Source organism: Psittacula echo, assembly GCF_963264785.1.
Source record: "Psittacula echo genome assembly, chromosome: 7".
Classification (NCBI taxonomy): domain Eukaryota; kingdom Metazoa; phylum Chordata; class Aves; order Psittaciformes; family Psittacidae; genus Psittacula; species Psittacula echo.
The window spans coordinates 46334128-46349884 of record NC_137740.1 but is presented as its reverse complement, the minus strand read 5'-3'; the positions used below and the strand labels follow the sequence as shown (position 1 = coordinate 46349884).

The 15757-nt window shown below is 41.1% G+C and overlaps 1 protein-coding gene across 3 annotated transcripts in view; it reads right to left on the bottom strand.

Moving 5' to 3' along the window:
* Positions 1–1733: 1733 nt before the first annotated feature.
* The window catches only part of DOCK10 (dedicator of cytokinesis 10), a gene marked incomplete at its 5' end in the record, with an annotated part of 158152 nt that continues 144128 nt past the window's right edge, over positions 1734–15757 (bottom strand). For 2 of the 3 annotated variants that reach the window (XM_080622391.1, XM_080622389.1), the window contains 6 exons: positions 3233–3659; positions 5194–5332; positions 5667–5767; positions 6447–6637; positions 8900–9110; positions 9608–9754. In XM_080622391.1, the coding sequence (XP_080478517.1) occupies positions 3546–3659; positions 5194–5332; positions 5667–5767; positions 6447–6637; positions 8900–9110; positions 9608–9754 (903 nt within the window). In that variant the 3' untranslated portion in view covers positions 3233–3545. Of the gene's footprint in view, positions 2527–3232; positions 3660–5193; positions 5333–5666; positions 5768–6446; positions 6638–8899; positions 9111–9607; positions 9755–15757 lie in introns of those variants that run through there. The other variant, XM_080622390.1, reaches the window with a different exon arrangement.

Below are 15757 nucleotides of genomic sequence, written 5' to 3'. Positions count from 1 at the left end.
AAATGAGCAGGTAATTCAGGTAACTTCATCTACCGCTACATGTACAGTATAAAGCAGGTTAAAATTTGAGTCAGAAATTGTTCCTTTCAGCAGACTGTTGGTGTTAAACAATGCAGTGTCTGATGAACAGAGCTGGGCTTTTTAAGGCAAGGATGAGGAAGGTGCTTGGCTCTTGTCCAGCCGCGTGGTTGATGCTGGTGTGCGGTGCAATGGAGAGAGCCTGTGCTGTTACCAAATCACAGACGTGGGCTTACACTGCTGCTGTACTAATGCTGGAGTGGGGCCCATCCCAGCCACTCCCCCCCTTCCCCCACTAGGACAGAACTACAGGTGGGTTTCAACCCTCAGCAAAGATGCCTTCTGAAAGATCCCAGATCTGCCGACAGTGAGACACAGCCGCAAGCACTGGCAGCAAGTGAAGCACTGGCAAATAGGCAGAGACTGAATGATGGCACTTTTGCCTTGCACATATAGATGGGGTGAATTTAGAGGCCACCCTTGGCTCCTGCCTGCAGGGCCAGGCTTGGGTGGAGATTCACCAGTTGTGACCTGAGGGTGTAACGGGAAGAGATACAGGGAAAGGAGACAGTAGGGCAGCATGAGGCAATGCACTGGAAAAACTCTCATGGTATCCCCACACAGCACTGGTCTCTGCTCTGAATGAATCTTCATGAGCCTGCGGAGGTCTCAGGGGAATCACCAGGGTTTCTCCAGGAAAAATGAGTCACAGCTTATCCCAATTGTTTGGACCACAGGCACAGAAGAGAGGGATCCTAACATACTTCCACAATGAGCAGGGACCCCCGAAAGCAGGGATTTTCTATGGACAAAGGAATGAATATGCACTAGTGTGGGAGTGCCAAGGATAAAGAGAATTTTTAAGATCTTGAAGAACTGCTTCACCTTATCCCAACACGATGCAGAAACCAAAACAAACATCACACTAAAGGCACATGGCTTCCCTATAGACCCTGGGCAAAACCTGGGACCACAAACTTCAAAGAGCAGAGCTTCTTTGGCCTCAAGCAGGTGCACTATACTGAGCCCCTGCTTCTCAGGGTGGCCTCAGTCTGGGGTCACAGAGAGAATCTGAACCAATGTTCTGCAGACAGCCATAAGCATTCGTATCAGCAACCACAACACAATAGACACCTGGGATGCAAGAGGCATCCTCATCTTCGCCCCTGTGGTATTGTCGTGGTTTAAGCCCAGCCAGTAACTCAGAACCATGCAGCCGCTCGCTCACTCCCCACCCCCCTCCCTTCCCAGAGGGATGAGGAGAATTGAAAGAATGTAACTCCCACAGGCTGAGATAAGAGCAGTCCAGTAACTAAGGTATAACACAAACCACTACTGCTGCCACTAATAATAATAATGATAAGAGAAATAAGAAGAGGAGAGAATACAACCGCTCACCACCCGCCGACCAATACCCAGTCCAACCTGAGCAGTGATCTGGGCCTTCTGGGTAACTGCCCTCAGTTTATATAGTGGGCATGACGTGCTGTGGTATGAAGTACCCCTTTGGCTAGTCTGGGTCAGGTGTCCTGTCTCTGCTTCCTCCTGGCTTCCCCTCCTCCCTGGCAGAGCATGAGACTAAGAAAGTGCTTGGTCAGAGTAATCATTACTGAGCAACAACTAAAAACATCAGTGTTATCAGTGTTGTTCCCAGGCTGAAAGTCAAAACCACAGCACTGCATGAGCTACTAAGAAGGAGAAAAATCACTGCTACTGCTTAACCCAGAACAGGCATGCATGGTTTACTGGCAAGGAACCAATGCACAGACCTTTAAAGAGAAGAGTTTATGGACGCTTTTATACACATACACAAATATTTTAATATAAGGGTAACTGAAATGTTATCCATATTCTTAGTACTGTCATAATTAACTAAAAAGATATTTTTTAAATTTTGTAAAAATGACATATTTTACACATCTTCTATTTACAATTGCAATATACTTAAATGTTATAAAACATCCACTCTGACCTTTAAAATATATGTATGCTAGGACTTAGTATTAGATATATTATAATTTATAGCAAACCTAGGGTTTGCTGTGTAGCTATCTGTTCAATGGGAATTGCATTATCAGCCTGGCTTAATAAAGGCTGCTCAAAACCAAAATTTGACAACAACAACAACAACAAAAAGACAGGGAATGTGCAAATACTGGGGCACGAAAAAAAATAATACAAAAAAACCAAAATCAAGCTTGCAGTTTTAAAAAAGAACATTGTGAAGACTTCCAATAAATTAAAATCATGGCCCACCAATCCTTTTCCTGGCATTGTCCGTGATCAAATTAATTTTCAGTACTATTAATCTAAAATGAAAAAAAAAACCAACCCAAGCGAACCAGCCACCCCAGATCTTCCCAAGGTCATCTGTTCCCCACACCACAGTCAAGCATCAGGATTTGCTGAGATGGTTGTTGCTGGCACAGATGAGCTGGCTCTATTGATGACCCGTGAATAAGTGCGCTCCATTCCGTGCTGTTTTGTTGGGTCCTCCTTGTATGCAATCTTTTGATAATAAAGGAAAGAAAAACATAAATGCAACAGTGAGAGAGATCTGAAGTTTGATGTCTGAAGTCTGTTTGGTTCTTTATTTATTACACTGTGATGCTAAAGATCTGACAACAGAAAATAAGCTTTGCCCAGGTAGGCAGAAGTGACTGGAGGCTGCAGTGAGGGGGAGGATATCCTCTGAGCTGGGGGAATAAATGGTGCTGGACTGGGGTCACCGGCTTCTGCCAAGAGGTGCTTCATGGTGTTCCCTGAACTATGTTTCTCTTAACAACAATCATACAAACACATCTGAGAAGTCACCTGCATTTTAGGTGCAGTGGCACCTACTGATTGTGGTACAGACCAGCTCCAGCTCTGCCCACATGCTCATTGGAGGCATGCAGTATCCCCACCAAGCTTCACACATATGGCAGTGGAAAAGTATGTCTGTTAGCAGGGTTTGGACCAATTGCCAGGCTGAGGCTGCAGGCAAAGCTGTGCTCTTAGGGAGGAGCACAGTTGCAGAAGCTTGCTCTTCCCTGTCCTAAAATAGGCTTTAGCAATAAGAAGGATTTTTTTTTTCCTCAAGTTGTTTTTAGCCTTGATAATAGGCTAAAAAGCCTATTCTATAAATACAGACTGAAAACCTGCCTTCTTCCATGAGGCACTGTGCTGATGCATCCACAGCAGAGACATGGGCCATCCCCGCTGATCATGCAGCTGTCAATAGTGGAAGAGAAAGCCTTTCCCCTTCACAAAGCTCCAGGCACAATTTTACGAGCCCAAATTATCCCTGGTCAGGGATGCAGGTCAACCACACCACATTTATTACTTCAGCAGACATGACCATGCTGCCCCCATGTACACCTTTAGTGCCTGAGCCAGCAAATCTGGCAGCTCTGAAAAGGAGCTATTCCCACACCATGTACATCTTGTCCCTTCTTCTTCATATGTCTCTGAGCAATGGAGTCATAGACATGAAACTAAACAAACATACCAAGTAGAAAAACAGCAAGTGAGGAAAGTACATGACATTAAAAGAAAAAAATAGATGTAAGAAAAACAAACATACCACTTTTGGCTATAGTATTGAGGGAAATGTTAGACAGGGAAGAAGAGAAGCTGTATAAGCAAGGACCATGACAGAGCTGTCAGAAAAGAAAAACAAAACAAAACAAAAGAGAGAAAAACACATGGTGATGAGTCACTGTCAGTGGGTGAGCAAACAAAACCCTCTTGAATATGACAAAGGGAAAGATGGCAAATCTTACTGGTGTAAAACACACAGCACAGATACCCTCAAGCTTTCCAACTGCGAGATAGATATTTCAGCCACAGTTTATGGCACATGACTTCTCTGAGGCAACACTCTGCTCAGAAGTAGGCAGTTCATGCATCCACTGCAGGAGGAGCAGAGTTATCACAAAAAGCCGTGCTGCCTGGAAAACTGGGCTGTTGCTCATAAGGCTGCCCCACAAGGCTGCAAGTGGGAGACTGGTTTTCAGCGTGGGCTTTCAAATTCCAGTGATCATAAACAGTGATAAATATTAGTTACAATAAAATTAGTGAAATGCTTGAGGTTCACAAATATTTATACACCTGAAGGGGCAGGGAGCACAACTCACAGAACAGCAACGACCACTGAGCTTGACCCCCACCGGGCATACATCAAGCCTTCAAAGCAATTACACTGCTTTACACCCTGAGATAAACCAGCTCAATTCCACAGGACCAATGGGCCAAAAAATGCTGGTAAATCCTCATTCTCCTCACATGTGAAGATGAATAATACAGCATGGTCTATTGGGTGCCAATTAGACACTTCTGTGAGATGCTATCTCTGATAACAATGGTTAAACAAAGTAACTCTACATAAGTAGTGCTTATGTATGCTATAGGCACCTGGAAATGCAACTGGTAGAAACTAACTCTTCACAGATGCAATTAAGCTGGCCTACACACAAGCACACAGAGAAACAGCTAAGCGTGATTGAATTCACACTTTAGTATGCAGAATCGCTCAATATTCAAATTAAAACAAAAAACACAATAAAAATATCGCAGCAATATAATAGCTGCAAGTGTGCACTGAAGCCCAGTTCAGTATTCTGGGATGTATTTCACAGAATGCAACCATGCATGCTCATCCTTCTGAAGCTGCTAACAGCTGAAATACATGGCATGTATTTTGACAGTGTACTTAAATATATATATAAAAAAACCCCAGTAGTAACTCTTGCTCTGAAAGCTGAATACAAATAGGAACTATAAAGATACCTCCTCCAGTTTCAAGTTAGGTATTAAATGCAATTTACTGCTTTAATTAAATATATCACAGCTGTAGGATAAAGCAAGTGAAGCATAAACCACCAGTTTTACTGATTATCTTCCTCTGCCTCTAGACCTCAGTCTGCATTTAGCTTCATGAACATTCAACTTTTCAATACGTAGTAAAGACAGGCAGAGGACAGATCTTCGTTGAACAATCAGATTCATGATATACAATACACCTGGATTTAAAATAAAGATAGGAAAAAAAAAAGGAGTGAACCATGTTTTCTCAGTGACTGCCGCACTACCAGGTTTTACTTTAAATTTGCTCTACAGCTTCATTTGTCACTAGAAGATACAATTAGCCATTCAGTCATTCAGTCCAATCAGCACCAAAATAGATGATCTAACCTGTTCATTCATAACTGCAGAGAGCTCGCTGAGCATATCCTTGTAATGAGACTTCATCTCTCCCTGATACTCAAATTGGTCCTCCTTAATAAGGCGTTCGTTGACATCAAGCGCATGTCCACATGCTTCTGCAAATTGCCTACAAGCACAAAACCACAAAGAACAAGCATGCAAATTCTGTAGTAATGGAAAAAAAAAAAAATCTATCTATCTATATACACACACTCTACCTCTTCTCCACCTTTCAAATTACACCTTGTTGGAAGCGATATTCAGAGCTCAGCCTTAGATCAAGGGGAATGTAGGCTATTAGAACAGCCCAAAACTTCAGTAAATGTTTTCCTGGGAACGACTTGTAAGAAAGGGTAAATGAAAATGTAAACTAACCTGGTTCAATTCAGCCTGATTTCATGTCACACCTACTCATGCTATTTAATACTATGCAGAGGGTTGAAAGTCTGAACAATGTTTACCTGAATATTTCCTTCAGAAGCTTAACTTGATTATCAGGGTATCTCTTAGCATTTGTCTCTTCAAGAAAAGCTCGAGCATACGCCATTGGTCCAGCATTTACCTGGGGGAAAAATATGCAGCTTAGGTGCAGAGAAGAAGCAGCTTATTGTAATTTTCTCCTGTGTTCCAAGGACTGGGGACTGGCCTCAGGCAACCAAACCTGTGCGAAGAACATCACCTCATTTGTTTTGTTACCTGGATGAGACCTGAAGAGTTTTACTGTAGAAAAGGGAGCTGGTCAGCCTTGCACAAACTGCATACCTCTGTTGGCCTTTGAAAGCCCTCACTTAGTTAACAATCCAGAAAGCTGTACGTTTGAGGACATTTTAATGAGGGTACAAGAAATACATGCACCTCTCACCATTCCCAACTTTTCTAACTAGGAAATGACAAAACCAGCCCTAACAAAACTCCCTTTAAAGTACCTGCATGCTTGGCTATGTGACAGGCTGTATTCTCAAGTGACATGTGATGGTCTTGTTGCAAAGGTCTTAACATTTATTTAGGGAAGATTTGACTAAAGTAGTTATATTTGCACATAAACCCAGCAGGCATCAACACCAGCTGAAAATTTTCTGTTCTCTTACATTTAGAGTGGGCTCCAAAAGCAGTGGAATACAAGATATGAGCAGAAGTAGAAAACAGAGAAAATACATCTGGAATGTTGAAAATCGAACAAAATTTTAGGTAGATGCACTGAAAAGAGAAAGAATAAATTAAAAAAGGCAAATTGTTATTACCTTGACACTGACACTTCCTTGGAGTTTGAGCTGCAGTCGGATCATGTCCACTTCTTCCATTGTGCAAAGCTGATTGAGCTCTGAGACTTTTTTGGACATCTCATCAATCGCTACTTCGATAGGGTTCAGCTCTGTGCTGGTTTGGCTTATGACTTGAATACGCTTCTTCACGTAGGGAAACAAGTGACTGGCTACTCAAAAGCAAGAAACGTATCAGAGAAACTCACCTAACAAAACAGTATTTAAGAGAGTAAACCAATTAAGTCAAAGATTAACTTTTGACTCTGTTAATCTCTGTATCAATCCAAACAAAGTTTAAACCTCCAAATAACTGGAAATGACACAGCAGGACCAAAATGGATTTTGATGTTCCTGGCACTGGATAAGCATTTTTTTTTTTGACTTCACCATTGCTTACTCTAAACTCTGCAACATTCATGAGGCAAAAAGCTCCCACCACTTGGATTTTAGAATCCACAGATTTCTTGAGCTAAAGCAATTGAGTTAAAGCAGTTGAGTTAAAGCACCAAACAATGAGCCTGTACTGAACTTCAAACAGCTCAAAACATTCTATCAAACATTTCAAATTAGAGGCAGGAGCCTCTAGTTTAGTTGAATTGGGTATCACTCACCCGCAGATGAACTACTATTAAAACATCACCCTTAAAGAAGTAAGGAGCTACTTTAACATTCAGCCTAAATACTGCTATGGGAATGGACAGGAATTATTTATCATCAAAACCCCTTCCTTCCAGTCAAAACCTTTTCATGGATCTCAGGGGATTTTGGCAAAGGTACTGTTGTGGCACCTTAAGCTAACAATCTTTTCTCGATTACCCTACACACTTGGAAGCTCTCCTGAACTCCTTCCTCTGGTGAGCATCTTGTTGCCAATCAGCTCAGGCCTACATAAGCTTCAGCTCACACGGTGGCTGTCCCCTTGGAGAGCAGGAAACCCAGAACTTCCAGAGCTGGAAAAACAAGTCACAACCAGGCACAGCAGAGAGCCAGTGATTCACAGACCAGAGTCTCTTGCATAGAGGACAAGTGCAGCCTGGTGCAACATGGGCAGCAGGCTCTGGAGCATGGAGAGGCTTAGCAGGTACCATTTTAGCCACCCAGTACTGCTGTGCAAATTCCATGCTCTTTCAGTGATATCGATAAGCCTTGCTATCTTCTCAGACTGAAAGCACTTCTTTTTTACATAGCAAGCAAATGAAAATATATGACTTTATTGAAGGCCAGGGATGGAGAGGGCTGGTTGTAATATGTTTCCTTTAAAGAAAAGCACTGAGGTGATGCAGGTGCCAGGGGGAAAAGCAGCGGAGAAGAGAAGGACCTACGGCTGAAGACGGAACCAGGTTGAGAGCAGTGGGAGTTGATGACAGCATGGAATAACCTAGGGAAAACATTCTGCTGGAAGAAAAACCCTCTCTGTTTTCACCAGACATACCATAACAGCTGCACTTTCAAGTCACTGAAACTACCTGCTTCAATATAGGTCTCAGAACACCTACTGCTGCTCAAGCACTTAAAAAACCCACACATAATCCACTCCTCCTTTTTTCTTCTTACAAGCAAAGCTGTGTCATGTAACAAGATGCCCTCAGACATCAGTGCTTCTTTCCTGACTTGCCAGAACAAAACTTTTAGGTGACTATGCCTGTACTGTAAGCAGCTTTCTTCACTTTGCCCTTTGGGGGAAGCTGTGAAGTCTGTGGGGAAAGGGATTTTCTGTCACTCAGGGGCCTCTGATGTGAACATCAGCCGCCCTGCTCACAGCTGCCCATGAGAGCAATGCCTCCATCTCAGATAGTTTCTCATATTCCCAGCCAAAATACAGACAGGTCAAGTTTCAGCAGCAGTTTCACAAAAGATGCCTCTTTAAAAAGAGATTTCCATCATGATAAGGAACTAAACATTTTCTGTTTAATATGGTTAAGTAGGAACAGACATATCTAGCACTCCTGACATTCCTGTCTTAAAACACTGTTCCCAATGGGATGAAATCTTACCTCCACTTAAAAAAAAAAATCTATATGATGTATCTTGCTCTGATTTTGAATAAAAGTTTTATTCTTCTTAGAATAGGCACCCTACTTTGCTTCTTCTTTAACTTGTTTATTATTTAAAAGAACAATGATTCTGAGTGCTGAACTGCCTCCAGCATAACCACTCCCAAATTACATCACTGCAAGAACAGTTAAGATGTCAATAATATGAGAAAAATAAGACTGCTGATGACTCCACAAATGAAAATAACTTTTCCCCGGACAGTCAGCAGGGTTGTAAGAGAGCACATACTTTGCCAATGGACACACTGAAGAGATTACTTATCAGTCTGCACAGCATGCTGTGCCCACTGACTGCAGAAAACCTGGCACATTAAATGCACTGCTGGGCTCAACTGGCAAAGGTGGATGGGAGCGGGGAAGCATCCTGAGGACACGTACTTGTTAGGATTGTGCGCCTCTTGCACTGCTCTTCTACCCCTCCATGCTTTTTTCCTGAGAGTGTGAAGGGTGTCTCAAACACAAAGCGGTTGATATTGTGATGCATTTCAAAGTCAGTCTTTCGGTCTTCAGCTTCTTTCTCTTCAAAGAAAGGCGTGACATACGTCACCTGGATATATGCGTATTTTGGATCCAGGTCTTTGGGGTTGACCTGTGTAACAGTGGCAAACATAAAACTCTGTTAATAAGCTTCCAAGGCATCTGTTATATTTCTGATACTTCTATAGCAATACTGGTTAAAACAGACTTCCTATTTGAATATAAAGACCACAGATTAATACAAAGATATTTAACCAAGGGGACCATAAGAACAGTGGGACTTTTGAATGTAGTCATCAGCAGAAGCGGATGAAAACTGAATGAGAAAGAAAACAACCTGCTTCCGCATTGCAGTAAACATCTGCATGCTCTCTGCAGGCATATGCTGGAATATGCTCTTTTTCCACTGACTGTGATGCCCTGCTATAACGTTGTCATTCCCATGCAGCACCTGCCACACTATAAGGTGAGGATCTTTTTTTGGTTGTAAAACTAGGTCACACGAGTTAATACACACACTCAGTTCATATTCATTCAAAACACAGCTCCCAAAACATGAACCATGAGCTCAGTTCTCCTCCCTGTGCAAAACCAGCATGTCTTTTGTACCTTGTTGGAATCCTGAATGATCTTCACGTTATCTATTCCAAACTTGTCTGCATACAGTTTCATCAGCCTTTGAGAGATCTCAGACAAGCCAGTTAATTTGGGTTCTTTATAGATATACTCTTTACCTTCCTCTTCTTCAAAAAAACCCTGTTTGGATGAAATGGAAGGATACAGTGAACACCATAGGCAGGGCAAACCCTGAAGAAGGTGTTTTTATCAGGAATCAAGGTTGTCTGTATACCCAACAAGAGCATCCAATATACCATTTCCAATACCTAAATCAAAAGCTTACCTCTCTCCACTGTAGCAAACACCTAGAGGTCTGCATTTGTACTGGTCTGGTATCTCCGAAGTTACCCAGTTATTTTGATGTACCTGGGTACATCATATGCATTTAATAACTTATACACATTTATTCATATAAGACCTAGCTGTTTTAAAGATTTAAAGCATTTTCTTGAGAATGCTGCTGTGTGTATCATGAAAAAACCCCAATGGATTAAAAACTGGACATTAAAAATCATTTAAATTTTAATCATTTGTTTAAATTAACTATTTTGGAAGCACTGTGCTAACAGAACACAAGGGTAACAGCTGTTTGCTGGATGCCTAGCCCAGCATGCCACCTCCAGCACATCCCATCTGGGAGCCATGTGTGCAGGCAAAGGCTGGGCACTGTGCTGGGCACTGCTGCCTGTGGTGATGCGTGGGACACTCCTGCTCACAGCAATACACAGGACCATGGCACTGGGAGCACCTGTGAACTGATTTGCATCTGTTAAGGCAGCTGAAGAGGAACTCTGGTGGCATCCTGAAAGGCCATATGGAATTGCAGCATTTTCAGAGACGATCTTGTCCATTAGATTTATGTAGAAAAACCAAACATACCAAAAACAAACCAAAAAAACCCCACACAGACTGTGCTCGTTTGCAAAAAAAGCTCAATCTTGTTAAGGTCATTTACTTATTACACTGGAAGGACTTGGCAAAGCTTTAAGAAAAGCCTCCACTGAAGGGCTGAACAAGAACCACTCAGGCTTCAGAAGAAATGCCAACCTCAGAAAATTAACATAGCATTGCATCATGTGCAGGTCAGACACTCAGCTTATACATGATGAACATGTACCCTCAAAGCTACAGCAGGAAGTAGCAGGTGCCCCAGTAACAAGGCCTGGATGTATCCCAGTGCCATCAAGGGACTATCCCAGTGCAGCACCAGACTTCTTCCTAGGATTTCATATGCTGCTGCTGAAATCTGGCAGTGTTAACCATGGCAGCTGCATCCAAAGCCTCCTCCTTTCACCTGAATGCAAAGTGACCCAGAGAAATATACCTGAAGCTGCAGGGATCAAGGGGAAAGGCAGACAGCATTACCGATGTCAGACTTAAGACCCTTTAACCTTAACACGATGCGGCTTGAACAGCTAAGTCTACATTATGTTTAGGCAAACTGCCATCTGTTGAAAAACAGAGAGGCACAAATGAATGAAGTCAAGAAAAACATCCAAATCCCTTTGGAAGGTACTCATGGAAAAATCCAGCCTTTTCATGTTGAAGCATATTTCAACTTTGGCCACTAAAATTACAGACTAGGCAGATCTTAATAAAAAAATAGAATGAAAACAAATTATAGCTGTAAATGTCAATGTTTGTTTACGAAAAATCCCCAAACTTGATCTCGATAGAGACTAACAAATGCATGCATCTCTGACTTCTCCTTTGGTGAGGACAAGGGGCAATAAAATTATCTTTCAATTTGGCAAGTGCCAAGAGCACTGTGGGCTTTACTGGAAACTGATGACTAATAGCAGCAGCTTGTCTGATAGTATCTTAATCAGTCTCAGAGTGACCTTCTAACACTGCACAGTTTTAAACAATATTAGCAATTAAACTCCATAGGCATATGAAGAACTTCACAAGTAATTAGAGAATGAATCTAGAGCTCAAAAGTTGACACCCTATAAACATTTACTGATCTGAGCAGGTAATTGACTTTTTTATTGATTTCACTGAGGGAAGAAGATGTGCAGAATCATAACCTAGTTTCTGATCATGTTTCTACTGAAGCAAAACTGCTTTCATGTGAGAAAACCTCATTAGTTTTATGCAGCCATACTTAAACACCCTACTCAGAATTACTTCTGTCAAATATCAGCTGTTTTCTGCTACTATTCCGTGTTTTCAACATAACCCTCATGTTCTCCAAATCAATCACAGAACAAGCTAGAATATAGTTAATGCTCTTAACCACTAATTCTATGTATGTTTGCATGCTGGAACACAGTGTTTATATGTGAGTATCAAATCTCTGTGCTAATGCTGCATGGCACACTAAGTTGGTATCTGTGTTAATGGTTTTGCTTAAAAAAACCCCCAAACCTGAATACAAACAACTAACAGACTTTGTCTTGTCTCTAATGCTAGAGACGTCATTTAAGTACATATTCCCTACAGTATTTCAGCTGATAAGTGACAAGCAGAAGTTAATTGGGAGCCATAAATAATCATGTCTGCCATATGTTATATGTCTGGCAAAGACTATTGAAGGCAAGATTAAATACTTCCAGAAGCTACATATCCTTCGATTTCAGGATTTTAACACATTAAGCCGCCAAGGTTACATTATCAATGCATATCCCTGGATTATCTTCAGCTGGCTGGTTTTGCCCTGCAAGGACAACACAGCCTTACAGATGAAAATTATGACATGGAGCAGCCAAACATAATGGAAGGGAGACAATACCCTGGGCAGTACGTTATAGGTTTCCACTGAGCTCTGATGTGCTGAGAGTCAAGTTTTGACCTAGGACTGTCACTGTGGGAGTGCTGAAAAGGTCCTTCTTCCTCCCCATATGCCCTCAGACACAGCCCTTGGAGCTCACAGTACATCAGACACTTCTCCGCCCTTTGCTGGAGGAATACACACCATTCATCTAATGGATCCTTCCTTCTCTGCATCAAGTGAGCATCTCCTCTTATGGTAAGTGAGAGTGTTTTATTCTTTGGTAAGGAAGCTACAGCTGTTTTATCACATTTGGAAAAGATGACACATATTCTGCTCTTCAGACATAAACCCACAGTTAGCTTACCACTATGAAAATCTGGCCTCCAACTTACACAGCTTCTTTCACAGATAGGAAAACAAAACCTCAGCTCTACTTTTACCTAACACTGCTCTGAAAACAAACCTTGAATGTCTTTGTTTATCAGCACAATATGAGTTTTCAACTATTCAATATATTTAACAGCTTCTTTCTGGTTTTAATTCAAGAAAGATACTGACTTCTCAAAACACTCATCTGTGAATAAAATCATAAGCACTGGCTAGTGTGGCCACTTGGTGGTGCAATGAGATGCTGTCACCAAAGACCCTTAACAGAATTTGCTGTCTAAAACAGCAGCTGTCATGAGATTCGGATCTCTGAGCTGGCAAATAAAGCTCTCTGGTGAAAACTACTGACTACATCCTTCCTAAGGCCTACAATCATTCAAACCATCCTTCCAGAGGGTCCCTGCAGCAATGCAGTAACCAAATACTGTCTCCCTTTTCACATGAAGGACAATGGTTTTAAGATGCAGCTGCAGATTTTCTTTTTCTACTAAGAACCCTCAAAATCCTTCCTGCAAACAGTATTTGCATTATTCTTTTGTCCTTTAATCTGATTCCTCTGCAGGTTTGTTTTTTTAGAGTTAAGGAAAAAATTTATTATTTATTTATTTGATATTTATTTTTATTTATTATTATATTATTATATAATATTTATTATTGATTATAATCTTATTATTTTCATAATATTTATTATAAATAAATATTTTTATTTATTTATTATTAATATATATTTATTATTGATATAATAATTATTATTTATTTATTATTGATATAATTTTATTATTTATTAATTTTTATTAATTTATTTTGATATATATTATTGATATAATATCAATTTAATTTTATATTATTTATTATTATTTATTATTGATATAATTGATAAAAATGTTTAATTAATAAATGCATATGTGTAATAATACATTTTTATATGTCTGTATCAGCCCACAGGTGTTTTATAGAACAGTGTATGTGCAAGACTGAAAGGAATCCCATACCTGCATACTGAGCATCCCATACCTGCATACAAAGTTTCCTTCTGTGGCATTGCCTCTGTAGTGGCCTAAGCAGAGTGGTTCATATTGCTTTACTAGTGTAATACTAGTAAATAATACTAGTGTAATACTACTAGTAAATACTAGTAAAACCTGCAACTGTTGGCTTTTGGGAGGAAGTGTGCAAAGTCTGCCAGAAGCACAAAAAAAGGGAATTGCTTTTAATGTTTTAAATGGATGGGGTATTGATACTGCTCTCAGCATGAAGACTGTAATACTCTTGGCAACCGAAGGATCAAAAGGCCCCATACCTTTCCATCTGCACAGCCAAAATGGAAGCAAGTGGCCCATGAGAAAGAGGGACTGAGAGAAATACAGAGAAGAAACCTTCCTCAGGGAAAAATATGCAGGCACAGTTGGCATATGGGAACAGACTGTTCTCTCTGTCTCTCCTTTCATTTCAAGCTTCATCTGTAGCTCCCATACCTGCCATGGTCCTTTGTGTACTGATAAGCCCTCCTTAATCAGTTCTCCACATCCACTCCTATTTTTCCTTGGTAAATGAGGCACAAGTGGCGCACATAGGAATGATCTACCTTTAAGTATTTGCACTTTGCCATGTACTTCTGTCACTATGCCTCTGCAAGGACCAATACAGAGCAGTCCCGCTTTCTACCACATAACATCTCTCCTACAAAAGGAAAGGAGGAAACTGTACTTGCTTGCATTTAGAGCTCAGTGTCCAGGGGCACCAGGGAATGGACCAGACTGAGCAATACGCAGCTACGAAAAAGTCATATGCTTTAGAGCATGAAAGCTGTTTAAATGAAGTTGCCCTCGTGGCACTGGCAGCTGAAAAGTCATTGCACTGTAACAGAGATTTTAACCCAGTTCAGCAGAACTGCTGCAGCTAAATTACCCACTTACAAGTAGCTGTCTCTGGAAGAGCTCTGGCAAGAAGCTGCAAGTAGAAGAGTCCTGTTTCCCATACTGCTGCCCCTATTTTGAGGAAGATCAGGCATAAGGAAAACTCTGCCCTTCCTCAGTGCAGCTTGCTTTCTCCTTGAATTTGGCAAGTACAGCTTTGCTAATTTGTATGAAGAGCCAGGACTCACCGTTTGTCTCCAACTCCCAATTTGCTTGTTCCTACAAGGCAATACCACGAACACGGCTGTACCCTGCCCAGAGTGCTGCAGTTACCATTGCCATAGATCATACTGACACAACAGCCTTTCTCTTTGGAGCTGCTGCACAGGCCAAGAAAGCAGGTTTGCATTCAAACAGCATTAATGCTATGCTGAGTTTTTCAACAGAGAACGAAGGGGTCCAATCCTGCTCCCAGTGAAGCTGAGAGAAAAACTTCCACTGAGATGAGATGATGCAGCATTGGGCCCCCATGGTGCACACATAACATGGCAACAGACACAGCTTGGTAATTCAGGTAACTGAACAAACAAAAGTTAGTTTGCAGGATGAAACAACGAATGAAACAATGTTATTTCATCTGCCACAAACCAAAGAATTGAGAGCACAGGAAAGTTAATGTTAAGTAACAGTACAGGGAGGGATGGAGGATGTGTGAGGAGAGAATTAAACAAAACATGCAAAAGAACTAGACTTACCACAGCCTTGAATAAGATCAAAAGGAGAAAAGAGTAAATTTCTGCATTAAAATCTAATTAGCAAGCACAGTGATTCACATCAATCTGTTTTTTACACACCTTATTATTTACTTTTTTTTTTAAGAGTAAAGGAAATAGTATGCTTGCCAAAACCAGGTCTTAAAGGAACATGCTGGGTTGCTACACTGGTCTGTAGTAGGAGAAAGCACAAAATAATGCTTTGAGGATGCTGAAGCACAGCAGAGGGAATAAAACTACTCTACAGTACACTACACAGAATTAGAGGTGGCCTGAAAGCAGAAGTCAGAGTCAGCGAGAAACACAACAAAACATCTGCATTCTGCTCTGCTTAAGCTCTGTTATAGAAGGGAGCCATAGATCAATCAAAGATGTCTTACCTGGTTTTATATAAATTTTACTTGGAAAA